Source organism: Lithobates pipiens, unplaced genomic scaffold, assembly GCF_037356315.1.
Source record: "Lithobates pipiens isolate NorthernLeopardFrog02 unplaced genomic scaffold, aLitPip1_a1.2 Scaffold_16, whole genome shotgun sequence".
Lineage (NCBI taxonomy): Eukaryota > Metazoa > Chordata > Amphibia > Anura > Ranidae > Lithobates > Lithobates pipiens.
In genome coordinates, this window is record NW_027507748.1 from 15192504 (window position 1) to 15218940 (window position 26437).

A 26437-nucleotide genomic window follows, 5' to 3' on the forward strand; every position below is an offset into this window, starting at 1 on the left:
ATCGGATGTGCTGGTGTCTGAATTTCATCTTGAGAGATTTTTTGAAAGCCCTTTTAGCCTCACACGAGAGTGTAAGGCTTATCAGTCGGTGAGTGTTTTCACGAAGGGGGGATCATAAATCACGGATGGTGTGGTGAAGGAGTCACTTGTAAAAAGGAATCTGAACACTGGAGATTTGTTCACGCATTTATAGAAAGACTTTCTGTAATCTGGATATTCTTAAATATTGTTTGGTGGATGGACTATATTCACATTTGTTTATATTTGTCACTGTATATGTAATCTAAATGTAAATTTGGGTATTCACTGAGTGATAAATATTTATATAATTTGTTATTGATCACACAATTTATGGTTTGAGATAGGATCACTGAGGAGGTGAGGGTACGTTTACTGAAAGGTACACAGGTAATAGCGCCACGTGCAACCAATTAGTCATTTGGAATTTTAACACTAGTTTTGTATGCACCTTTATATATTACATATCAATGCCGCCGGCCGCATCTATTTATTTACTAATGCTGCTGCTATTTACTTATGAATGCCGGTTATTTACATGTAAACGCAGGGTCGGCAGGTGAGTTACTTGTATACAACAATAGGGCAGAGCTGGGCAGCATTAGTACCAGAACTTCACACTGAGATATCAGGACACAGCACAGGACTAAAACTTCAAGGGACAAGGGAATTTAAACTGGAATAGTTGGCAAGTATGGGCCCCCAACAATGACAGGGCCCAGGGCAACTGCCCCTTTTGCCCTGCCTTTAAAGACAGCCCTGACTTTACAGAAAACAGACAACAGTTCTTCTGGCTCCTGTAGTGGTGATCAGCCTCAAGGCCCAGGAGCCAAGCACAGGAGAAGCAAATTATTGTCTTATTTATTTATTACAAGTACTTGTATAGCACCATCAATTTACACAGCTCTTTACATATATGCACTATATTTTCAAAAGTATTGGGAGACCTTTCTTTTACACGCACATGAACTTTAATGTCGTCTTGGTCCGTAGGGTTCAGTATTGAGTTGGCCCCACCCTTTGCAGCTATAACAGCTTCAACTCTTCTGGGAAGGCCGTCCACAAGGTTTAGGAGTGTGGCTATGGGGATGTTTGACCATTCTTCCAGAAGCACATTCATGAGGTCAGGCACCGATGTTGGACGGGAAGGCGTGGCTGACAGTCTCCGCTCTAATTTATCCCAGTGGTGTTCTATCGGGTTGAGACCAGGACTCTGTGGTCAAATATTCTCATAGACCTTGTGGACAGCCTTCCCAGAAGATTTGAAGCTGCTATAGCTCTTTATGTCCATGTAAAGGCAGGCGTCCCAATACCTTTGACAATATAGTGTGTGTGTATACATGTGTGTGTGTGTGTGTGTGTGTGTGTTTGTGTGTGTATATGTTATATATATATCTCTCTATCTCTATCTATCATCTCTATCTCTATATCTATCTCTATCTCTGTCTCTATCATCTCTATCTCTATATCTATCTCTATCATCTCTATCATCTCTATCTCTATCTCAAAATTATCAATCAATGAAATAGTATTTCTGATTTCCAAATCTGAAGATAAGCCCAGCACTTACAAATAGATGGTGAACCAATTACTTAGCAGACAAATTTAAAAACAGTCCCGGTCATAAAATCCAGACGGTGTCTTAGGTGGGGCCATGGCACACGAGGACCCAATGAGAGCCAAAGCAGAATGGCTTGCTGCAACAATATTAGTATCAGTTAAACATACTACTTGCAATCCTACAGGAAGTGTATGAGAACAAAGCACAGATAATAGTCATCCTCTTACACTGTAGGCGGGTTTTCTGTTTTCTTTTTTTTTTTGTTTTGTTTTTATCACCCGAATAACACAAGTTGCAATGTCTAACAAATAGGTTTGATCTTCCGCGAGTCATAAATGTTTACTGCTTTCAGCTCCAATTGATGTCACCTTTTAAATCTATTGCAGCTTGCTTTTATCTGCCAGCATTGGAAGAGGACCTGCTCCCCGAGACGAGACCTAAATAATTGCGCTTAGCTGTACATTATGTAATTTTCTGCAAACGTTTGAAAAGAAAAGAGTGATTTCTTGTGTACAGGGGAGGCAGTGCGGTGGGGACTATGTGATGAAAGTCATCAGAGCAGAAGAGTTCTCTGGGGGGCACTTCAAAGTGCTGCGACTCACATCCTTATTACTCTAATGGGAATGTTTTACTTTCAGGTCTACAAGAACTCACAGACAGCCCTGTGTCCCTGGACCTGGATCGCTGCAAGTCCCCAACTTCAGGTACGTGTGATGGAATGTGAGCGTCTGTGCCGCCAAATCTGGGGGGGGGGGGGGTTCTACACTGGGGGGGAATCTCAGGGGATCCACACTGTCATATATTAGGAGGAGGTTTGTGCTGCCATATCTGGGGACAGGGAAAGGGGAGACTGCACTTGGAGTGCATCTGATCCCAGGGGATCTGTCATATGTAAGGGTCCTATGCTGCCAAATCTCAGAGAGGGGAGGGTCACATAGTGCACACTGCCACCATATTGAGGAAGATCCATGCTGTCATATGTAAAGGGGATCAATCTGTGCTGGGGGAAGCATTATTTCAGGTGATCTGCAAAGTCATATGTGGGGGAGGGTATAGTTTGTGCCACCATATCTGGGGGGGGGGGGGGGTGGTCTACACTGGAGGGGGGGCATCATGTCTCAGGGGATCTACACTGCCATATGTGAAGGGTTCTGTGCTTCCAAATGGAATGGAAGGGTGGGGGCCATCCATCATATCTGAGGGGGGGGGGGGGGGTGGTCTACACTGGCAAGCATTGTAATCTCAAGGAATATACACTGTCATATGTAAGTGGGGGAAAGTCTGCGCCACCTTATCTGAGGGGGTGGACTATACTGGGAGAAGCATCATATCTCAGGGTAACTGCACTGTCATATGTGAAAGAGGTCTGTGTTGTCATATGTGAGGGGGTAGCGGGTCTGTGTTCTCATCTATGAGTGGGCTTCTGTGTTATCATATCTGGGGGGTCTGTGTTGTCATATGTGAGGTTTAGGGTGTCTGTGTTGTCATATCTCGGGGGGGGGGGGGTCTGTGTTGTCATATCTTGGGGGGGGGGGGTCTGTGTTATCATATCTGGGGGGAGGCAGTGTTTTCATATCTGAGGGGGTGTTATATCTGAGGTGTCTGTGTTGTCTATCTGAAGGTTAGGGGGTCTGTGTTATCATATCTGAGGGGGTCTGTGTTGTCATATATGATGGGGGTGGGTCTGTTATCATATTTGATGCGGGGTCTCTGCTATCATATCTGAGGGGCATCTGTGTTATCATATCTGATGGGGGGGGGGGGTCTGTGTTCTTATACCCAGGGGGGTCTGTGTTATCATATCAGGGGGGGGGGGGGGCAGTGTTTTCATATCTGAGGGAGGTCAGTGTTTTCATATCTGAGGGGGGGTTATATCTGAGAGGTCTGTGTTGTCATATCTGAAGGTTAGAGGGTCTGTGTTATCTTATCTGATGAAGGGTCAGTGCTGTCAAATCTGATGGGGGGGGGGGGGGGTGGGGCTGTGTTCTTATACCCAGGGGGGGTCTGTGTTTTCATATCTCGAGGGATCTGTGTTATATCTGATGGGGGCTTATGAGGGGTCTGTGTTGTAATATCTGATAGGGGGTCTTTGTTGTCATATCTAGGGGGGGGGGGGGTCTGTGTTATCATATCTGTCTGATGGGGGGCCTGTGTTGTCATACCTGATCGGGGGGTCTGTGTTGTCATATCCATATCGGGGGGGGGGGGGGTGTCTGTGTTGTTATATCGGATTGGGGGGGGTTTGTGTTGTTATATCTGATGGGGGGGGTCTGTGTTGTCATATGGGGGGGGGTCTCTGTTGTCATGTCTCGGGGGGGGGGGGGGGTTAGTTATGATATGTAGGGGGTCTGCACTATCATATGTCACAGGGATCTACTCCAAAATGACTCAGAATGGTAATGTCCATTCTTTTTAATATATTTGAAATGATGAATCCCACCATCTTCCATTGCTAACTTCTCTAAACTCTTCGTGCAAGCCATATTTTGGTCTCTCTCTCTCTCTCTCTCTCTCTCTCTCTCTCTCTCTCTCTCTCTCTCTCAATGACAGTCAATCAGCGTTTTATCACATTGTAGATCTGTAATCATATTGGGATATCTTTGTGATTCCTTACATATATATATATATATATATATATAATATAATATATACACAAAGGGACTGTATGGATTACACTAGTAACTGCCGGTCTCCTGATCACCTTGAGTAATGCTCGATCCTACACCATCTCTAATGGGCCACGTAGGAAAGTCCCAGGAGTCAGGCAGCGAATGTGTTTAGAGGATTCCAGGTAGACGGATCTGGCAGTAAGAATAACGAATGGTGAAAATTCGGCAGTTTCTGGCGGAAATCACATAGTGCTGGGAGCCGTAATGTTTTTTTCTCATTGGGCGGATGTTTGAGTATTCACACCTGTGTGGTTAAAGGTTTGCTTCCTTTTCCCTCATAAACAATCCTTGCGCCGCGTACACACGTCCGGAATTTCCGATGGCAGCTTTTCATCGGATTTTCCTCACCGTATGCATCCCAAAGCCCATCAGTCTTTTTCTGTCAGTATTTCCGATTTGAGAGCCTGTTCTTATAATTTTTCAGACGGAAAACCTTTTTCTATAGGATTTTTCGATCGTGTGTATGCAATTCCAACACTCAAAAATTCCAGACGCATGCGCGGAAGAATTAAACTTACCTTTTTTATAGTGCCGTCGGACGTGTTGTATGTCGCGGTGTTATTGACCGTCGGAAATTTGGTGTGACCGTGTGCAGGCAAGACATTTCAATCGAAATTCCGAACGGGAAAACCGTCAGAGCTTTTTCCGGCGAGAATTCCGATCACGTGTACGCGGCATTAGTGTAATTCTGAGAGCCTCCCGCACTTCTTCCCACAACAACGGTATATGGCGCCAACCATTTTGTCACCAAATTTCAATAGAGATCTTTTTGGTGTACTATGGACGATTACCAAGATAACGAGTTTATTTTTTTTCTCTGATAATATGATGTTTATTTATTATAGAAAGGTATGATGATAATATTATTAAAAACTAGGTTTAGGTGCAATGTAAAGCACACTATAGTGCAAACTATTGCATAGTAATTGAATGAGGGGTTAATAAATGTAATGACAGTATATAGTATATGATTGCCGGGACTTGTAGAACTGTGACGGGACCGCAAATTAATGGAAGTCAGTGTGGGACTTACAAACTTTATTTCAAAATAGTATCATCTGTATGGGTAGTTGATAGTAATTTTGTCTGTAAATTTTATATATATATATATGTGTGTGTGTGTGTGTGTGTGTGTGTGTGTGTGTGTGTGTGTGTGTGTGTGTGTGTGTGTGTGTGTATATATATATATATACACACGCTGTATTACTAAAAGTAATGGTATAAAGTATATACGCCTGCCTTTACTCGCACATGAACTTTGGTGGCATCCGTAGGGTTCAATATTGAGTTGGCTCACCCTTTGCCGCTATAACAGCTTCAACTCTTCTGGGAAGGCCGTCCACAAGGTTTAGGAGTGTGTCTATGGGAATGTTAGTCCGTAGGGTTCATTATTGAGTTTTTCCCCGCCCTTTGCCGCTATAACAGCTTCAACTCTTCTAAGAAGGCCGTCCACAAGGTTTAGGAGTGTGTCTATGAGAATGTTAGTCCGTAGGGTTCAATATTGAGTTGGCCCCGCCCTTTGCCGCTATAACAGCTTCAACTCTTCTGGGAAGGCCGTCCACAAGGTTTAGGAGTGTGTCTATGAGAATGTTAGTCCGTAGGGTTCAATATTGAGTTGGCCCCGCCCTTTGCCGCTATAACAGCTTCAACTCTTCTAAGAAGGCCGTCCACAAGGTTTAGGAGTGTGTCTATGAGAATGTTAGTCCGTAGGGTTCAATATTGAGTTGGCCCCGCCCTTTGCCGCTATAACAGCTTCAACTCTTCTGGGAAGGCCGTCCACAAGGTTTAGGAGTGTGTCTATGAGAATGTTAGTCCGTAGGGTTCAATATTGAGTTGGCCCCGCCCTTTGCCGCTATAACAGCTTCAACTCTTCTGGGAAGGCCGTCCACAAGGTTTAGGAGTGTGTCTATGGGAATGTTAGTCTGTAGGGTTCAATATTGAGTTGGCCCCGCTCTTTGCCACTACAACAGCTTCAACTCTTCTGGGAAGGACCGTCCACAAGGTTTAGGAGTGTGTCTATGGGAATGTTAGTCCGTAGGGTTCAATATTGAGTTGGCCCCGCCCTTTGCCGCTATAACAGCTTCAACTCTTCTGCGAAGGCCGTCCACAAGGTTTAGGAGTGTGTCTATGGGAATGTTAGTCCATAGGGTTCAATATTGAGTTGGCCCCGCCCTTTGCCGCTATAACAGCTTCAACTCTTCTGGGAAGGACCATCCACAAGGTTTAGGAGTGTGTCTATGGGAATGTTTGACCATTCTTCCAGAAGCGCATTCGTGAGGTCAGGCACTGATGTTGGACCAGAAGGCCTGGCTTGCAGTCTCCGCTCTAATTTATCCCAGAGGTATTCTATCAGGTTGAGGTCAGGGCTCTGTGCAGGTCAGTCATGTTCCTCCAACCAACAAATCGTTGGTTGGAGGGGGGATTATGGTGTGGGGGGTTGTTTTTCAGTGGTTGGCCTTGGCCCCTTAGTTCCAGTGAAGGGAACTCTTAAGAGGTCAGCATACCAAGACATTTTGGACAATTTCATGCTCCCAACTTTGTGGGAACAGTTTGGGGACGGCCCCTTCCCGTTCCAACATGGCTGCACACCAGAGCACAAAGCAAGGTCAATAAAGACATGGATGAGCAAGTTTGGGATGGAGGAACTTGAATGGCCTGCACAGATTCCTGACCTCAACCAGATAGAAACACCTTTGGGATGAATTGGAGCGGAGACTGGGAGCCAGGTCTTCTCATCCAACATCAGTACCTGACCTCACAAATGCGCGTCTGGAAGAATGGTCAAACATTCCTATAGACACTCCTAAACCTTGTGGACGCCCTTCCCAGAATAGTTGAAACTGTTACAGCTGCAAAGGGCGGAGCCAACTCAATATTGAACCCTACAGACTAAGACTGGGATGCCATTAAAGTTCATGTGCGTGTAAAGGCAGGTGTCTCAATACTTTTGAGAATATAGTGTGTAGGGGTGTGTGTGTGTGTATGTGTATGTGTGTGTGTATGTGTGTGTATATGTATGTATATATATATATATATATATATATATATATATATATATATATATATATATATATATATATATATATATATATATATATATATGTATATGTATATGTATATATATATATATATATATATATATATATATATATATATATATATATATATAAAATATACACACGCACACAGTTGTGTGAAAAAGTATTTGCCCCTTCCTGATTTTATTATTGTTTTTGCATTTTTCTCACACTTAAATGATTCAGATCATCAAACAAATTGTAATATTAAACAAAGATAACCCGAGTAAATCCAAGATGCAGTTTTTCAATTATTATTTAATTTATTAAAGGAAAAAAGCTGTTCGAACCTGCCTGGCCCTATGTGAAAAAGTAATTGCTCCCTGCCATGCTGAATCATAAATGAACTGGGATTAACCACAATTTTATGGAAAGCTGACTTAAAATTTCACTTGCCACGGCCTAATTACTGCCAGACCTGTTGAATCAAGAAATCACATAAGCAGAAGCTGTCTGACAAAGTGAAGCACGCTAACAGATCACAAAAATCCACACATCATGCCACAATTGAAAAAAATTCAAGAACAGATGAGAAGCAAAGTAACGTACGTGTATCGGTCTAGGAAGGGTTTCAAAGGCATTTCTAAAGCCGCGTACACACGGGCGGACTGTCTGTCCAACTTAGCCCGCTGAAACACATTTCAGCAGACAGTCCGCTCGTGTGTGGGCTTCAGCGGACTTTTTCAGCGGAAGTCTGGCGGACTAAGTCTTTCGGAATTTCCGTAATATTGGTTTCAGCGGACAGTCCGCTCGTGAGTAGGCAAGTTGGACGGACTAAGTATGGCGCATGCTCAGAAAGGATTTACACGGCGGAAGGTTGCATTGCTGTGTATTGGACGTCGTATTTCTAGTCCCGACGTACGTGCTGTACACGTCATCGCGCAAGCTTTCAACGGACTGTCTGTTCATCGTGTGTGGTCAAGTCCGTTCATTCAAAAGTAGGACGGACTGTCCGTCGGATTGTCTGACGGACTTAGTTGGCCAGACAGTCCGCCCGTGTGTACGCGGATTAAGGCTTTGGAACTCCAGTGAACCACGGTGAGCACCCTTATCCACAAATGGAGAAAACCTGGAATGGTGGTGAACCTTCCCAGGAGTGACCAGCCAACAAAAATTACTCCAAGAGAACAACGACGACTCACCCAGGAGGTCATAAAAGAACCCAGAACAACATCTAATGAACTGCAGGCCTCAATTGCCTCAGGTAAGGTCAGTGTTGATGATTCAACAATAAGAAAGAGATTGGGAAAAAATGGCATCCATGGGAGAACTCCAAGGCCAAAGCAACTGCTGACCAAAAAGAACACGAAGGCTCATCTCACATTTACCAAAAAACATCTCAATTATCCCCAAGACTTTTAGGCAAATATTCTGTGGACTGATGAGAAAATGTTACTCTTTGGAAGGTGTGTCCCGTTACATCTGACATAAACTGAATAGCATTTCATAACAAGAACATCATCCCAACAGTGAGACATGGTGGTGGTAGCGTGATGGTATGGGGCTGCTTTGCAGCTTCAGGACCTGGACGACTTACCATAATTGATGGAACCATGAATTCTGAGCTCTACCAGGAAATCCTGAAGGAGAATGTCCGGCCGTCAGTTCCTGACCTCAAGATCAAGTGCACTTGGGTTATGCAGCAGGACAATGATCCGAAACACAACAGCAAGTCCACCTCCAAATGGTTCAAACAAAGTAAACTTTAGGTTTTGAAGTGGCCTAGTCAAAGCACGGACTTAAATCCATTTGAGATGCTGTTGTATGACCTTACACAGGGCGTTCATGCTGGAAAACCCTCCAGTGTGGCTGAATTAAAACAATTCTGCAAAGAAGAGTTGCGCTAAAATTCCTCCACAGCCATGTGAAAGACTCATTGCCAGTTATCGCAAATGCTTGATTGCAGTTGTTTTTGCCCCCAAGAGTGGCACAACCAGTTATTAGGTTTAGGGGGCAATTACTTTTTCACATAAAGCCAGGCAGGTTTGGACAGCTTTTTTGCTTTAAAACGGAGTTCCCACTGTTAAAATTTTTTTTTTTTTTTTTTAGGAGGAATATCGTTTGTTTGAAATGCTTATAGCACTCATGTTTCTGTGCTAGATCGGCCCTTGATTGATTGGCCCTTGATTGACGATTTCATAGAGGAATATATCTTATATTCCTCTTTCCAGGCAGTTTCCATAGTGCTTCTGGGGCATGTGAAGCCCACAAGCACTATCTTGCGGGCTCTGGTGCTGCTGAGCGACCAGCATGCACCGCCCGTTCTCACGCATGCGCCGTATTTGTACGGTGCAGCTCGTTCACCTCTGATGTTGCTATCACAACGGACGGCGGAGGCGGAAGTGCCCGCCCCCGTTGTGATGGCAACAAAGCCCTCGGCGCTGCCCAGAGACTCCAGGGAAATGACAGACATCTCCCAGGAGCACTAGCGAGCATGGGAAAGCGTGGTCCATTTCTTAACAGCGTACGCGCAGATGGCACACTACAAGTGAAATATATCCTAAACTGCAAACATTTAGGAGATGTTTCCACTACCTATAGGTAAGCTTTATTTTAGGCTTACATACAGGTAAAAATCAACAAAAAGGGTTTACAACCACTTTAAGGTTTCTTGGCTGTCACTTGGCAACTCAAAGTTACAGCTCCCTCCATACATTTTCTATAGGTTTAAGGTCTGGAGACTGGCAAGGCCACTCCATGACCTTAAAGGATGGGTCACAAGAGTGCAGTTCGTTTTGCACTCCTGTGACCCCTTTTCAACAGAGAGCGGGCTGAAGTCCGGGCACCACGTCATCCCGACAATGGGAGTCTAGATCCGCCAGGTGCCTGGACTGATGCCAGTCTCAGCTTCTCAGCGAGCCGCTGAGAGCCTGAGACGACCGCTCCGCCCCCTCCACAGCTCAGCTCTCCAGTGAACGTAGAGGAGCAGAGTGGAGACCTGCTGATTGACAGTCAGCAGTTCTCTGCTCGGGGAGCTGTGAGAAACGAGCCATCAGCGTTGCTCGATCGCTCTGTTCTCAGTGCAGAGGTACCGTGGAGAAAGATGCAGCATCCACCTAGGTAAGTATAAAAGGGGGAAAAAAGTGTCATACTTCTCTTTTAATGTGCTTCTTCTTGAGTCACTCCTTTGTTGCCCGTGGCGGTATGTTTTTAGTCATTATAATGCTGGAAGTCCCATCTATGACCCATCATCAGTGTTCTGGCTGAGTGAAGAAGATTCCCATGCAAGATTTTACAATACATGGCTCCGTCCATTGGTCAGCATTTTTCTTCCTTCAAACACGACAAGTCAAGTTAACGCCAAAGAGATTAATTTTGGTCTCATCTAACCACAACACTTTCTCCCAACCCTTGATGTTCATTGGCATGACACTGTACATGTGCCTCCTTGAGGAGGGGGACTCAACATGTTTGGAGGAAGAAAAACGCTGACTATGAAGCTAAGACCGCCATCCCTACAGTCAAGCACAACTTTGCTGCAATGAGGGGCCAATGGATGGGGTCATGTATTGTAAAATCTTGGATGAGAACCTTCTTCCCTCAGCCTAAACACTAAAGATGGGTCGTGGATGGGTCTTTCAGCATGTCAATGACCCAAAACATACCACCAAGGAGGCAACAAAGGAGTGGCTCATTAAGAAGCACATTAAGGTCATGTAGTGGCCTTGCCAATCTCCAGACTTTAATCCTATAGAAAATGTATGGAGGGAGCTGAAACGTTGAGTTGCCAAAGCGACAGCCAAGAAACCTTAAGGATTTAGAGAAGATCTGTAAAGAAGAGTGGACCAAAATCCCTCCTGAGATGCGTGCAAACCTGGTAACCAACTACAAGAAACATCTTACCTCTGTGCTTGCCAACAAGGGTTTCTTCACCGAGTACTAATGGCACGTACACACGACCGGACTTTGAGGGACTAGGTCCGACGGACTTTTGGCGGAGTTCTGATGGAGTTCTGATGGAGTTCTGATGGCGTTCTGATGATGGCGTTCTGATGATGGCGTTCTGATGATGGCGTTCTGATGATGGCGTTCTGATGATGGCGTTCTGATGATGGCGTTCTGATGGTGGAGTTCTGATGATGGAGTTCTGACGCACTTTCCGAATGAACAGACTTGGCCACGCACAATCACACCAAAGTCTGACGGATTTGAACGTGATAACGTACGACCGGACTAGAATAATGAAGTTCACAGCCAGTAGCCAATAGCTGCCCTCGCGTCGGTTTTTGTTCGCCGGACTAGCATACACACGAGCAGTTTTCTCGGTAGGAACTGGGTCCGGCGGAGTTCCGGTGGAAAATTTTAAAACATGTTCTATTTCTAAAGTCCGCCAGATTTTTGGCAAGCAAAGGTCCGATGGAGCCCACACAAGATCGAATTGTGCGACGGACTCATTCCGTCGGACCTTTGCTGTCAAAAAGTCTGGTCGTGTGTACGTGGCATAAGTCGTGTTTTGCTTTGGGAATCAAATAATTATTTTTCCCCACTGTATAATATCTGTTCACAGAAACGGAACGATCCAGTAGAAAACATGAGTTGTTTACAGCAACTGTCAAGTCCCGGGTGCAAGGACGGATTACTAAGAGGGCACCTCTTGCGACTAAGTGCAACGTACCCCTGGGAGGGAGATAGGAAGTACAGTGCCCAAAGGAGCACGGATTGCCAAGTACTGCTGCTGGGTAGCTGATTAGCAGAGGGCAGCTGGAGTGCGCTGGATAAGCTTGATTGGGCAACCGTGCAAGGAGAGATCCCAGGTTATGGAGCATTAGAGCAAGCTAGGAACAGAGTCAGTAGCCAGGCTAGGGGGTCATACACAGCAGGATCAGTCCGAGGTGAGGTACAGCAGGATAAACCTGCGTGGACCCGTCGTCGCACACCTGTGTGTGCGCATGCGCACGGGGATTTGCCCAGCGCAACCATGACGGATACTGGCAGGATTGCCCGTCCTACGGCCATTTCCCTGACAGCAACTTGTAACTTTTTCATTGAAAACTGTTGGAATAAGACAGGCAAATGTAACAGTGATAGAGCAACAATCATTGTGTGTTTTAAGGCAGTGGTTCTCAACCTTGCCGTGGCCCCTTGATAAAGTTTCCCAAGTTGTGGGGACCTCTAACAGTAAAATTATTTTTGTAGCGTGGGAAGTCGGCATGCAAGGCAAGACAAGTAATTTGCACCCCTAACCCATGGACATTTAGAGCTGCCTGGGTCCCTTCCACTCGTACAGTATTAAAACCCCTTATGGTACATTTTAGGATGTACCATACTCTCTTTGTTCTCCTTTCTTTCCCTTTTATCTCTCTCTATCCTAATTTCTTTTTTTTTTTTTCCCCCATCCCTCTCTAGCCGTATTTCTTGTTCTTTTTCTTATTCTATCTTTCCCTTTTTCTTTGTTCCTCCCCCTCTTTTCCTCTCCCTTCCATGTATTTTCCTTTTTTTTTTTTTCCTCCTCTTACTCCTTGGCGGGGGGAATGGAATCCGCGGCAGTGCTGGGGGGAGTTCTGATCAGCCAACTTAGGTGCTCTTGATCGAGGTCATCTGCTGATCTGAGAACTGTAGTGGGGACTTTTAATAGCAACTATAATCACAAATAGTGTTACGTACTGTGTCTCCAGGCTTCACTGTGTCTCTGACTTTGTGGTGTCTCATAGCAGTGACACCTATGCCGAAATCAGGAGATAGGGTCTGCTCCAAGCCCCTCCCATTTCACATTCCTCACCAGTCAGCTGACCTCTAGTCTCTGCCCCCCAGCCATGCGGTGAACAAAATAGGCAGCTGCGAAGAGGCTGAGTGGGCTGCCGCGGAACAGCCCAGCCTGCAAAAAGGCTGGGAGATCAGCGTGGGCATCAGGAACAGCCCAGGATTCGGTGACCCCTGGGAAATCCCCTTTCGACCCCCAAGGTGGTCCTGACCCCCAGGTTGAGAACCACTGCTCTAAGGTATTTCTAGCAGGCAAAGCTGTGTTGTCAGGGGTGGTTAAAAGGTCAGGATCCTGAACATGTAGTCCAAAGTTCTGAGCAGCAGAGCGTCAATAAATAAAAATGATGTTAGGAATGACTCCTGATAGAGGTACAGGGTTTTTAAGGAAAGTCCATAGCCTGGGTGATTACCACAGGGAGTATAGCTGGCACAGGGCACGCTGGAGACTAGAAGAACCTCTGGGGTGGAATACAAGAAAAACAGACAAGCAGCGCCAATCTAAGTGCAGCAATAGTGTAACATATTTAATTAAGTAGTAATGCACTCACTTCGAAAACTGATAAAAGCATCATGGTAAATGTCAGACGGACAGCAGGTGCCTATACGTGCATGTCATAGCTCCCCCCCCCAGTGAGACCAGGGACTTCCTGAGTGACAGCTTCCTCCTGCGCCCTGTACGCTCTAGCCCGGGACACCACTGGCGCCACAGAGCAAGACACCCCAGCAATGCCTGGATGATCGTTCTGGAACCCTGCTGTCCATCTGACATTTCCCACGATGTGCCTGCTTTTATCCATTTTCGAGTGAGTGCATTACTACTTGATTAAATAGATGTTACAATATTGCTGCACTTAGATTGGGCGCTGCTTGTCTGTTTTTCTTAAATTTAACAGTGATACATACAGGTCTATCTGTCATATATTAACAGTTGAATCGAAACGCTGAGTTGAAGAACATTGTATGGGCAGCATTAGTAAACTACGAGTACAGAATCTGATATAAAAGACGGGAGCCCTGCGTATAACAAAATTGCCTAATGTAACATAAATGTTTGCTGGTGAACCCAGGATCTGTGAATAATGGACGTTGTGCTCTGTGTTGGTGGCTGATGCACTCTTATTATAATGGCCTCAGCAGTTAATCATGATAGGTGACCTGGATTATGGGATGCCCCGCGATGCACAGCCCCACAAGTCCTGCACTTTATTACACTTAAGAGATTGCCAGGGGTCTCGTTCCAGCTCTGCTCTCTGCATCAGTCTAATCACCCATTTTAAATGCTAATAGCGCTAAAAATACCCACAAAGTGCGGCCATAAGTCATATTAACTGGGCCGTTTACTTCCACCAAGAACTCTTTCATCATCTGCCTGGGAAAACGCCTTGCCTTTTTTCAGCCTCCCATTAATGAGAATAGCAATTTTCACTCATAATTAATATTATTAGTCTAAACTGTTGCCATCACTCAATGGGGGGGGGGGCTCGAAGCTCAAGCGCTGACCGTTAATTTCCATCCTGGTAATCTGGCCACTTGTAGGTCAGCTAATGAGCTCCCAGTGTCACTAATGTAAGCGGTTACCACTTGCAGCAATTAAGACGCCCTCGCCGCCCAGCTGCCGTCCAATGTATCGCAGCAGCAATTGATGAGCACAATAAAAAAAAAATTAAAAAAAACATGCGTTGTCTACAAATGACTTACCTTTTGTAAAATGTATCGGCGATATTGGGTTTTTAGAAATCTGTTGGGATAATTGACTGCATTTTTTCGCTCTTGCTCAGTCCAACAAAAATAGTGCTAAAAGCAAAAAAAAATTAATAAAAATAATTAAAAATCAGAATAATTTATTGGCAGGGTGGCACGAGGACTGGGAGCTGCCGAAAGCGATATCTTAAAGGCAGCAGTGGCCCGTATCGCATGATTTAAAATCGGTAGCGGGAGCAGAGGGCCCTCTACGTGAAATGCTAAGTGACAGTTGAAATCCAGCGTGGGCAGACTGGAAAGCCTGATAATCGGATGTATGAAGATTTTGCTCTTTGAGGCATTGGTTCATGCAGAAATAGAGATAGTCAGACTGTATTAACAGGAGATAAGGCTGGATGAAAATGTGTTTATTATAATCACAGCCTATCTGCAGAGCAAGGAAGAAGTTCTTCTGTGGACCGCTAACGAAACAGATCAATCACGCGGCCTTAAAACAGCTAAATTCAGAGATATAAAACACATTTACTAGCACTGTTCTAACCGCCAAGAGATACTTTTTTTTCCTCCCGCACCTGCTGTGCTATGCTTTATGGCCAAAAGTGTGTGGGTACGTCTCCAAATTTTTATTTCCAGTAATATGTGCTGTTAATTTCAACAACATACAAAGACTTTTTCAACCTTAAAGGGGTTGTAAAGGTTAGTTTTTTTATTTTCTAAATAGGTTCCTTTAAGCTAGTGCATTGTTGGTTCCCTTCTAAATGTTTTTTTTCTTTGTCTGAATTCCTCACTTCCTGTTCCTCCTCAGTAAGCTGTTCTGCCTGACTAACCACCGCTCGGATGATGGTGTGAAGTTTACTGAGGAGAAACAGGAAGTGAGAAATTCAGACAAAGAAAAAAAACATTTAGAAGGGAGATCGAAGGAAAAGGTAAGTGAACCAACAATGCACTAGCTTAAAGGAACCTATTTAGAAAAGAAAAAAACAAAACTTTACAAGCCCTATAAACCAACAGTTTGGTAAAGGCCCATTTCTAGCAGGAATTTTCCCCGTATACAAACCTAGCTCCACAAGGATATTGTTAAACCAAGTTGGTATGGAGGAACCAGAGTTCTGACCTCAACCCTACTAAGTACCATTTTGGATGAATTGAATGCCAATTGTAAGCCAGATATTCTCATCCAACATCAGTACCCAACATCACCAGTGTTCTTTTGCCTGAATGGGCACAAAATCTTGTGGAAAGCCTTTCCATCCAGGAGAGTGAAGGCTGTTATAGACACAAATAGCTGTGGGTTGGGAAGGGGACGGCATCGCCATAAAAAAAAGTTCATGGTTTTGGGCTTCTCATCCAACATTAGTATCTGGCATGACAGTGACTAATGCTTTTTTTTTTTCTGAATGGGCACTCCATTACTCACCCTACCTCCAAAATGAGCCACTCTGACACCAACTGGGATTTAATGGCCACAGCAGCCACTTTATTTACCAAAATGATCAATATAAATAACCATATAAATACCAAATATACATAACAAATAACCCCAACCTATTGACCTTCACTACTGCCTAACTTTTAGGGCCTTGAACCCCCGCCAGCTGCCGTGACAGATCCCCAATCCACCAGAAACTCACTCATGACAGGACAGAAATCACTAATCAGTACAGGTGAGGGAGGGCAGGAAGATTCTCTGACATCTGCCCATCTTCCTACTGAAACTTTATTGGGACCATTCTACCTACTCCCCCAACTCCCTACAGACCCCTCCCGTCTTGTCCATTTCACCAGTCAGGTCAGTATCTCCCCTACTTGCATCCTTCAAACTTTCCTAACTTTCCACCTCTGTCCTCCACTCTACTTTTAACCAAGTCATGCTGTCCTTCCATCTATTCCTTCTGCATTTTTCCTCCGGGCCTAATTTTCCATCCAGAAGAGTGAAGGCTATTAAAGCCGCAAATGGCTATAGGGGAGGAAGGGCCTCTCCATAAAAAAAAAAAGTCCATGGTTTTCGGCTTCTCATCCAACATCAGTACCTGGAATCACAATTGCTCTTTTGCCTGAATGGGCACAAAATCTTGTGGTAAGCCTTTCCATCCAGCTGAGTGAAGGCTGTTAAAGCCACAAATGGCTATAGTGGGGGAAAGGGGACAATATTGCCATAAAAAAAGGTCCATGGTTTTGGACATCTTATCCAAGATCACTACCTGGCATTACCAATGCTTTTTGCCTGAATGGGCACAAAATCTTGTGGAAAGCCTTCAGTAGGGTATAAAGCATGAAGTTCAGAGCTTCCCCAAGCTGCCTGGCCACTCCATTACCCACCCTACCACCAAAGTGAGACACTCTGACACCAACTGGGATTTAATGGCCACAGCAGCCACTTTATTCACCAAAATTATAGATATAAATAACAAGTTAAATAACCATATAAATAACAAATAACCTGCAAAAGACTGAATGTATACTGGACTCTCAAGGACCCTTGTAGGCAACCAAGTAATACCTACGACCCAAAAAGTAGGCCTCTAGCTGCAAACCACTGACTATAAGACAGGGTCAGGTACACTATTTACTGCCATAAAGGTACTAACTTAGGGGAAGCTGTAACCAAGATGAGTCCCCAACCTATTGATATTCACTACTGCCTAAGTTCTAGGGCCTTGAAACCCGCCAGCTACCTGTGACAGATCCCCAATCCACCAGAAACTCACCCATGACAGGACAGAAATCACTAATCAGTACAGGGGAGGGAGGGTGGGAAGCTTCCCTGATGTCTGCCCATCTTCCTACTGAAACTTTCTTGGGACTGTTCTACCTACAACTCCCTACGGACCCCTCCCATCTCGTCCACTTCACCAATCAGGTCAGTACCTCTCACTACCTCAAATTTTCCTAACTCTCCACCCCTGTCTACCACTCGCCTTTTAAGCCAGTCATGCTGTCCCTCCATCTATTCCTTCTGGATTTTTCCTCCAGGCCTGACTTTCCATCCATTAGAGTGAAGGCTGTTAAAGCCACAAACGGCTATGGTGGGTAGACAGGGTCATCTCCATAAAAAAAATCCATGGTTTTGAGTATCTGACATCACCAATGCTCTTTTACCTGAATGGGCACAAAATCTTGTGGAAACCCTTTAGAATTATGTCTGTTACAGCCAAAAAAATGGCTGGGGGGGGGGGGTGGATGTCCAACAAGCTTGTCTAGTATAGTTGTGGGGGTCAAGTGTCCAGAGTCCACAGACCTAAGGCCATGTAGTTGATATTGGTTCAAAGCATACAGAAGATGTACTTCTACTCCTTGGAATATGTAAAAGAAAATAGACAGGGCCTGTTTATCTTCTTTATCATGTTCGGAGGTGATCGTCCTGAATCCTCAAAAGGATCTTACAAGAACTGGGACACAGCCCATTTCAAGTTATCACTTTTGATGGACATCAGATTTATTTTGTGAATGGACTGGCTTCTGTTACATTTGTGCGCTTGTGGTTTGTTTTCTCCATTTCTACTACTCCACATAGGGCCTGTTGACATTTGCATTAGCCTTCTGAAGATTGATCCACGATGGATCGATCTTCAGAGGACGGTTGACAGGCGTCACCTCCCATCCCCTAAGAGCCTGCAGTGTCCTCTAACAGTAGTAAATGAGTTTCAGCGTGGCCCCATTCACTTTAATTACTTGCAGTACCGAACGTGGCATTACAAACATGGCATGTGTATACCCCTATATAGTTGTCTTATCAGCTTAGGGGAGCGATTCTTATCATCCCCCCAACTACAAGTGTAAACTTAAGCCTGGTACACACTAGCAGTTTTTTTTTTTTTTTCATTCAACCTAGCAGGCTGAACAAAAAAAAACTGAAGAGCTCAAGAGGAGCCGCTGTACTAACTATGTCTATCTGATGTTAGTACAGCGATCTCCCTGGGAGATGGCTTCCCCACCAGAATACACCAGTCAGCGCTCTCAGCCATTGGTTGAGAGAGCTGATCGGATGCCAATCGCAAACCTTTTTCAGTCACCTTTGGGTACCTTCAACAGAAGCCTTCAATAGAAGCCGGATTTTCAGCCTCCATACACACGGGCCAAATGTTATCCGTTTTCTACTGAACTGGCCGATACCGCCCGATATTTGGCCCCTGCATACAGGTCTTTAGCCTACTGCTCATCATCACCATACTAATGAAAACCGTCCTCTGCTCTCTCCTATCTGTTACCCCACCTGAGAATCTCATCCTCTTGTCCATCAAGGCATTGTCCAGCATTGGAGGCAAATTTTAAGTAGGTGTGTGGTCCATATAAAGTGGAGAGGAGACATTGCTGGCAGCAGAGGAGCAAATAAATACACTGGACTAACAACCAATCCAATTCCCCTGAGGAAGTCAAGAGTCATGACGTAACGCATATAGCATAGCCAGAGCTGGTGGCAGATCTGAAGTAATGTGAGAGGTGGCATTGCCTGTGTTTTTATTACCCTAATGCGGTTTTAACTTTATTTTGATGTAAGCTCACACCTACCCTTTTAATAAATTGTAGTTTTTTAACATTCTACACTATATGATGCAATTTGTTGGTTTTATCCTAACATATGGATGCATGAGACCAGCGAAACCTTAGAAGGTAAAGACCCTCTAGCCAAGACCATAGGAAGACCCCTCACGGAAGGCCAGACCAGACCATATAGTGGGAACCTTACGTCTAGGCTCTTGTTATATGGGACTAAGGTGAGAATTCAGTACCTCATTGTTGGTGTCAGTGGAAGGAATTATGCCCCATTGTTGGGATCAGTGGCAAGAATAATGCCTCAAGGGCCACATAAAGTCAAACAAGGGGCTGCAGTTTGGCGACCACAGCTATAAACTGTATCTTCAGAGTGATGCTAATTCACTGCTGCCTAGGAGTGCTAGACTTTGGAGTGAGAATTGGTGATGTCACTACTGTGCTGCTCACTGTTCTGCTTGCTGGAGATTATGACATGAGGAAGCAAATCCCTGCCCCTACCAACATGGTCACCTGCAGCCAGAAACTCAGTACAGAACAAGGAATGGTGAGTCAATAATGGGGAGTGATCAGATGATGGGAGAGCTCAGACAGTACTGGTGACTAGTCCTTCGCCCTCCTTTCTCTGCCTATTTTTGGGCACAGTTCCAGCATTCAATTCCTCTTGAAGGACCGTGATAATAATGAAATAAGAATTCCCTGTTTATCAAATGCCTTCCGAGATGTATCACTGATGAAACCACTGGTATTGTTGTGTAAAATGATGTAGCATAGTGCTGCATAGTGATAACATTGCACAGTATACGTTTTAAATCTGGGGTACGACCAGTGTTGCCAACCTACCAGACTGACATGGCACCACCAACTTACTAGATTGAAATTTATTTTCACATCACCCAAAATTTCCTGGCACAGCCACGTTTTTACTGGCATTTCCAAAAGTTAAAAAATTACAGTTTTTGCGTGCAAATTTCAGTATTTAGGCTACAAACTAGTACAATATGCAATTAGCAATGTGATTTTAAGAAAGATACTAAGGAAAGAAAGTCGTATGTCTTAGTTTATTTTCCATATAGTAAGTAAAGTAGCTCCAGAACAGGACTCAGGAGGGCAAGAAATTTGGGCAGGCGCACACACATGAAATTGATTCTCACAGTGGCAGCAACACAGATGATGATACCTCACCAACATGGCATATCCCCTCCTGAGTAAGTGACAGTCTCTCTCCACACCAGACAGCCCCTTCAGTCCACTCCAGTCCAAACAGCACTGACAGTCCCGCTCCCGGCTTGCTTTGCTCCCATCCCGCACACGAGGCTCAATCCACTCCGCCCGCCTCCTTTGCACCATGATATCAAATGACACATGCTCAGGCACTGCCTCCGCCAGACTCACCCGCCCCCCTCCCCCCACCGGCGCCGCACACACTGTAGCAGGCACTCGGATGGTCTCAGCTGGCTCCGGAGACGAGCGTTGCAGCCATATATTTTTTTTTTTTTCTGGCTACCTTTTCCTGTCACTGGCATTTACTGTATACATATGTCAGAACTGCGCTAAGCTGACAGCAAATCACAGTAACAAGATATCAGAAAGAAAAAAACTAAAAATATATAGTGTGGTAAAGTCCACGTGAATACATATTCTTTAAAAGTCCATTAATGGACATTCATCACCAGCAGCAACATGAAGCCTTCCTGTGCAAAACCTCCACCTCTAGTATCTAGAGGACTTAACAGATGTTGTTGACCCTCTATCTCTTTAATACGGAGTCTAATGCCGCGTACACACGGGCGGACTGTATGCCGTACTTAGTCTGTCGAAACACATTTCAGCGGACAGTCCGCTCGTGTGTGGGCTTCAGCTGACTTTTTCAGCGTGCAGTCCGTACTAAGAATTTCGGATTTTTCGAAATTCTGTCCGTCATACTTTGGTTTCAGCGGACAATCCGCTCTTCAGTATGCTAGTCGGACGGACTAAGAATGGCGCATGCCCAGAAAGGATTTACATGGCGGAAGGGTGCTTTGCTGTGTATTGGACTTTCTATTTCTAGTCCCGTCGTACGTGCTGTACACATCATCGCGCAAGCTTTCGTCGGACTGTTTGGGTATCCGTGTGTGGTCAAGTCCGTTCAGTGGAAAGTATGACGGACTGTCCGTCGGATTGTATGACGGACTAAGTACGCCATACAGTCCGCTCGTGTGTACGCGGCATTAGCCCTTGTACACACGGTCGGAGAATCCGTCGGAATGTGTCCTATCGGACCGTGTTGTCGGATAATTCGACTGTGTGTGGTCTGCATCGGACTGATTCCGTCGGAAATATCCGTCGGACCCAATTTTCCAACTTGTTGGAAATATTTTCCGACCAACTGGTTCGATCGGACATACTCCGATCACGTGTAGAGAATTTTGTTCAGACCAAGTGCCACGCATGCTCAGATCAAATTCCTACATCAAAGCTATTGGCTACTAGCCTGAACGTAGTCCCATCGTAACGAAATTACGTCATCACGTTCTGAAACGATCGGATTTTTCAACAACTTAGTCCGACCGTGTGTATGCAACAGTTTCGGACAAGATCCGACGGGCAAAATCCGACGGACAAAATCCGACGGATTTGGTTGTCGAAATCTCCGACCGTGTGTACAGGGGCTTACTCCTCTGGGGAGAGTAGAAGAACTCTGTGAGGGTCTAAGGTGAAGTTGAAATCGCCTCCCAGCAGTAGAGTGCCTTCTAGGAAAGAATCAAGAGTTGAGAGAAATGTTTCCAAAATTGGAAAACGGGTTACTATTGGGTAAGTAAATGTTTGCAAGAGTGAACGTACGGGAATCTAATTTTCCTTTAAGCAGGAGAAACCTGCCCTCCTGGATCGTACAGACATAGAGCAATTGCCAGGGGATAGATTTGGCAATGAGGATGCTGGTACCTTTGGATTTGGGGGATGGAGACAGATTATGGTAGACCAGCGGAAAATGTTTATTATGAACTTTAGGGATCTTGTCTGCCCTAAAATGAGTCTGTTGGAGGAAGAGGATTTGCGTTCTATGCCTATGCCTCCAAAGCTCAGCTAGACAGCTTGTTCGTTTCTCCCGGGGAATTCAGCCCCTTGATATTCCAGTAAACTACCTTTTAGGGTCATATAATAACCTGCGATTAGGAACTGTACTCACTCCCTCAGGGTGACCAAGGGGATGGGGGAAATAAAAAAGGGGCGAAAAGTGGAAAGTCTGAAGAAAAGAAAAAGGAAGAGAGGAGGAATCCACTAAGTGCAGGTGAAGTAAAGTAGAAGGAAAGGCACTACCACGAATAGGTTCTCTGTAGAAAAATTCTACTGCCACCAGGGCAGAGCCGACCTAAGGTAGGCAGTGGTAAGACACTGCAGAGCACAGCCTCCCGGTCGTAGGGGGCCCCCACAGCAGAAATACAGAGTGCCCCAGTTTTGGGCTAGGCTATATCGGTAGAGGTACTGTACATAAAAGAATAAACCCAAGTAAATTCAATTAAAAGCCAGCAGTAGTATACATAGTCAAATGAAGTAGGAAACATGCCCCTGAAATAACAAAGAAGGAGCACTGTTCATGGGGCCCTCTATCTCTAGAGAGGTCTATTGATCTTTGATCATAACCCTCAGCAAAATTTCTCAGGCGCTGATAGGAGTACACTCCTGTAGATACCAGGACCAATAATCTTCCTCCGGACCAACTTCCTCAAACATCATAGACAGGAGTAAGAAAGAAAAAAAATGCTCCAATAGTGTAAAACCTTCCAAGGTGTTTTATTAAGAATTAAAATTTCTGTTTAGATAAAAACTATATAAAATAAGATAAGATAAAAACTAAGTTAAAAATAAGATGAAAACGCTAAAAACACTGTACAATAATCTCGCCGGCAATACATCCAAAACTGCACTTCCGGGATCGGAAGGGGTGTGATGACATCAGCATGCAGCTCTACCCTGGTATTTACTGACAGGAGAAAAGTGCCCTTTTTTTACTGGCGGTCAGTAAAAAATACTGACGGTTGGCAACACTGGGTACGACTATGTATAGCTGCTGGTTGGAGCCTTATGCCGCGTACACACGAGCGGAATGACCATCAGAAAAAGTCAGTCGGAAGCTTTTCATCATATATTCCGATCGTGTGTATGCCTCATCATTTTTTTTTTTCCCGAAGATTCTGACGGACCTAGAAATAGAACATGTTCTAAATATTTCCGACGGAACCATTTCCTATCGGGAAAACCGTTCGCCTGTATGCTGTTCCGACGGGCCAAAAATGCTGCAAATCCCTGCCCCTACCAACATGGTCACCTGCAGCCAGAAACTCAGTACAGAACAAGGAATGGTGAGTCAATAATGGGGAGTGATCAGATGATGGGAGAGCTCAGACAGTACTGGTGACTAGTCCTTCGCCCTCCTTTCTCTGCCTATTTTTGGGCACAGTTCCAGTATTCAATTCCTCTTGAAGGACCGTGATAATAATGAAATAAGAATTCCCTGTTTATCAAATGCCTTCCGAGATGTATCACTGATGAAACCACTGGTATTGTTGTGTAAAATGATGTAGCATAGTGCTGCATAGTGATAACATTGCACAGTATACGTTTTAAATCTGGGGTACGACCAGTGTTGCCAACCTACCAGACTGACATGGCACCACCAACTTACTAGATTGAAATTTATTTTCACATCACCCAAAATTTCCTGGCACAGCCACGTTTTTACTGGCATTTCCAAAAGTTAAAAAATTACAGTTTTTGCGTGCAAATTTCAGTATTTAGGCTACAAACTAGTACAATATGCAATTAGCAATGTGATTTTAAGAAAGATACTAAGGAAAGAAAGTCGTATGTCTTAGTTTATTTTCCATATAGTAAGTAAAGTAGCTCCAGAACAGGACTCAGGAGGGCAAGAAATTTGGGCAGGCGCACACACATGAAATTGATTCTCACAGTGGCAGCAACACAGATGATGATACCTCACCAACATGGCATATCCCCTCCTGAGTAAGTGACAGTCTCTCTCCACACCAGACAGCCCCTTCAGTCCACTCCAGTCCAAACAGCACTGACAGTCCCGCTCCCGGCTTGCTTTGCTCCCATCCCGCACACGAGGCTCAATCCACTCCGCCCGCCTCCTTTGCACCATGATATCAAATGACACATGCTCAGGCACTGCCTCCGCCAGACTCACCCGCCCCCCTCCCCCCACCGGCGCCGCACACACTGTAGCAGGCACTCGGATGGTCTCAGCTGGCTCCGGAGACGAGCGTTGCAGCCATATATTTTTTTTTTTTTCTGGCTACCTTTTCCTGTCACTGGCATTTACTGTATACATATGTCAGAACTGCGCTAAGCTGACAGCAAATCACAGTAACAAGATATCAGAAAGAAAAAAACTAAAAATATATAGTGTGGTAAAGTCCACGTGAATACATATTCTTTAAAAGTCCATTAATGGACATTCATCACCAGCAGCAACATGAAGCCTTCCTGTGCAAAACCTCCACCTCTAGTATCTAGAGGACTTAACAGATGTTGTTGACCCTCTATCTCTTTAATACGGAGTCTAATGCCGCGTACACACGGGCGGACTGTATGCCGTACTTAGTCTGTCGAAACACATTTCAGCGGACAGTCCGCTCGTGTGTGGGCTTCAGCTGACTTTTTCAGCGTGCAGTCCGTACTAAGAATTTCGGATTTTTCGAAATTCTGTCCGTCATACTTTGGTTTCAGCGGACAATCCGCTCTTCAGTATGCTAGTCGGACGGACTAAGAATGGCGCATGCCCAGAAAGGATTTACATGGCGGAAGGGTGCTTTGCTGTGTATTGGACTTTCTATTTCTAGTCCCATCGTACGTGCTGTACACATCATCGCGCAAGCTTTCGTCGGACTGTTTGGGTATCCGTGTGTGGTCAAGTCCGTTCAGTGGAAAGTATGACGGACTGTCCGTCGGATTGTATGACGGACTAAGTACGCCATACAGTCCGCTCGTGTGTACGCGGCATTAGCCCTTGTACACACGGTCGGAGAATCCGTCGGAATGTGTCCTATCGGACCGTGTTGTCGGATAATTCGACTGTGTGTGGTCTGCATCGGACTGATTCCGTCGGAAATATCCGTCGGACCCAATTTTCCAACTTGTTGGAAATATTTTCCGACCAACTGGTTCGATCGGACATACTCCGATCACGTGTAGAGAATTTTGTTCAGACCAAGTGCCACGCATGCTCAGATCAAATTCCTACATCAAAGCTATTGGCTACTAGCCTGAACGTAGTCCCATCGTAACGAAATTACGTCATCACGTTCTGAAACGATCGGATTTTTCAACAACTTAGTCCGACCGTGTGTATGCAACAGTTTCGGACAAGATCCGACGGGCAAAATCCGACGGACAAAATCCGACGGATTTGGTTGTCGAAATCTCCGACCGTGTGTACAGGGGCTTACTCCTCTGGGGAGAGTAGAAGAACTCTGTGAGGGTCTAAGGTGAAGTTGAAATCGCCTCCCAGCAGTAGAGTGCCTTCTAGGAAAGAATCAAGAGTTGAGAGAAATGTTTCCAAAATTGGAAAACGGGTTACTATTGGGTAAGTAAATGTTTGCAAGAGTGAACGTACGGGAATCTAATTTTCCTTTAAGCAGGAGAAACCTGCCCTCCTGGATCGTACAGACATAGAGCAATTGCCAGGGGATAGATTTGGCAATGAGGATGCTGGTACCTTTGGATTTGGGGGATGGAGACAGATTATGGTAGACCAGCGGAAAATGTTTATTATGAACTTTAGGGGATCTTGTCTGCCCTAAAATGAGTCTGTTGGAGGAAGACGATTTGCGTTCTATGCCTATGCCTCCAAAGCTCAGCTAGACAGCTTGTTCGTTTCTCCCGGGGAATTCAGCCCCTTGATATTCCAGTAAACTACCTTTTAGGGTCATATAATAACCTGCGATTAGGAACTGTACTCACTCCCTCAGGGTGACCAAGGGGATGGGGGAAATAAAAAAGGGGCGAAAAGTGGAAAGTCTGAAGAAAAGAAAAAGGAAGAGAGGAGGAATCCACTAAGTGCAGGTGAAGTAAAGTAGAAGGAAAGGCACTACCACGAATAGGTTCTCTGTAGAAAAATTCTACTGCCACCAGGGCAGAGCCGACCTAAGGTAGGCAGTGGTAAGACACTGCAGAGCACAGCCGCCCGGTCGTAGGGGGCCCCCACAGCAGAAATA

At 45.0% G+C, this 26437-nt stretch overlaps 1 protein-coding gene across 8 annotated transcripts in view; it reads left to right on the top strand.

Annotated features, from left to right (window-relative positions):
• STXBP5L (syntaxin binding protein 5L) overlaps positions 1-26437 on the top strand; it is a 508429-nt gene that overhangs the window by 384139 nt on the left and 97853 nt on the right. For all 8 annotated transcript variants that reach the window (XM_077479605.1, XM_077479606.1, XM_077479607.1 and 5 more), the window contains one exon: positions 2218-2283. In XM_077479605.1, coding sequence (XP_077335731.1) covers positions 2218-2283 — 66 coding nt within the window. The remainder of the gene's footprint in view (positions 1-2217; positions 2284-26437) is intronic.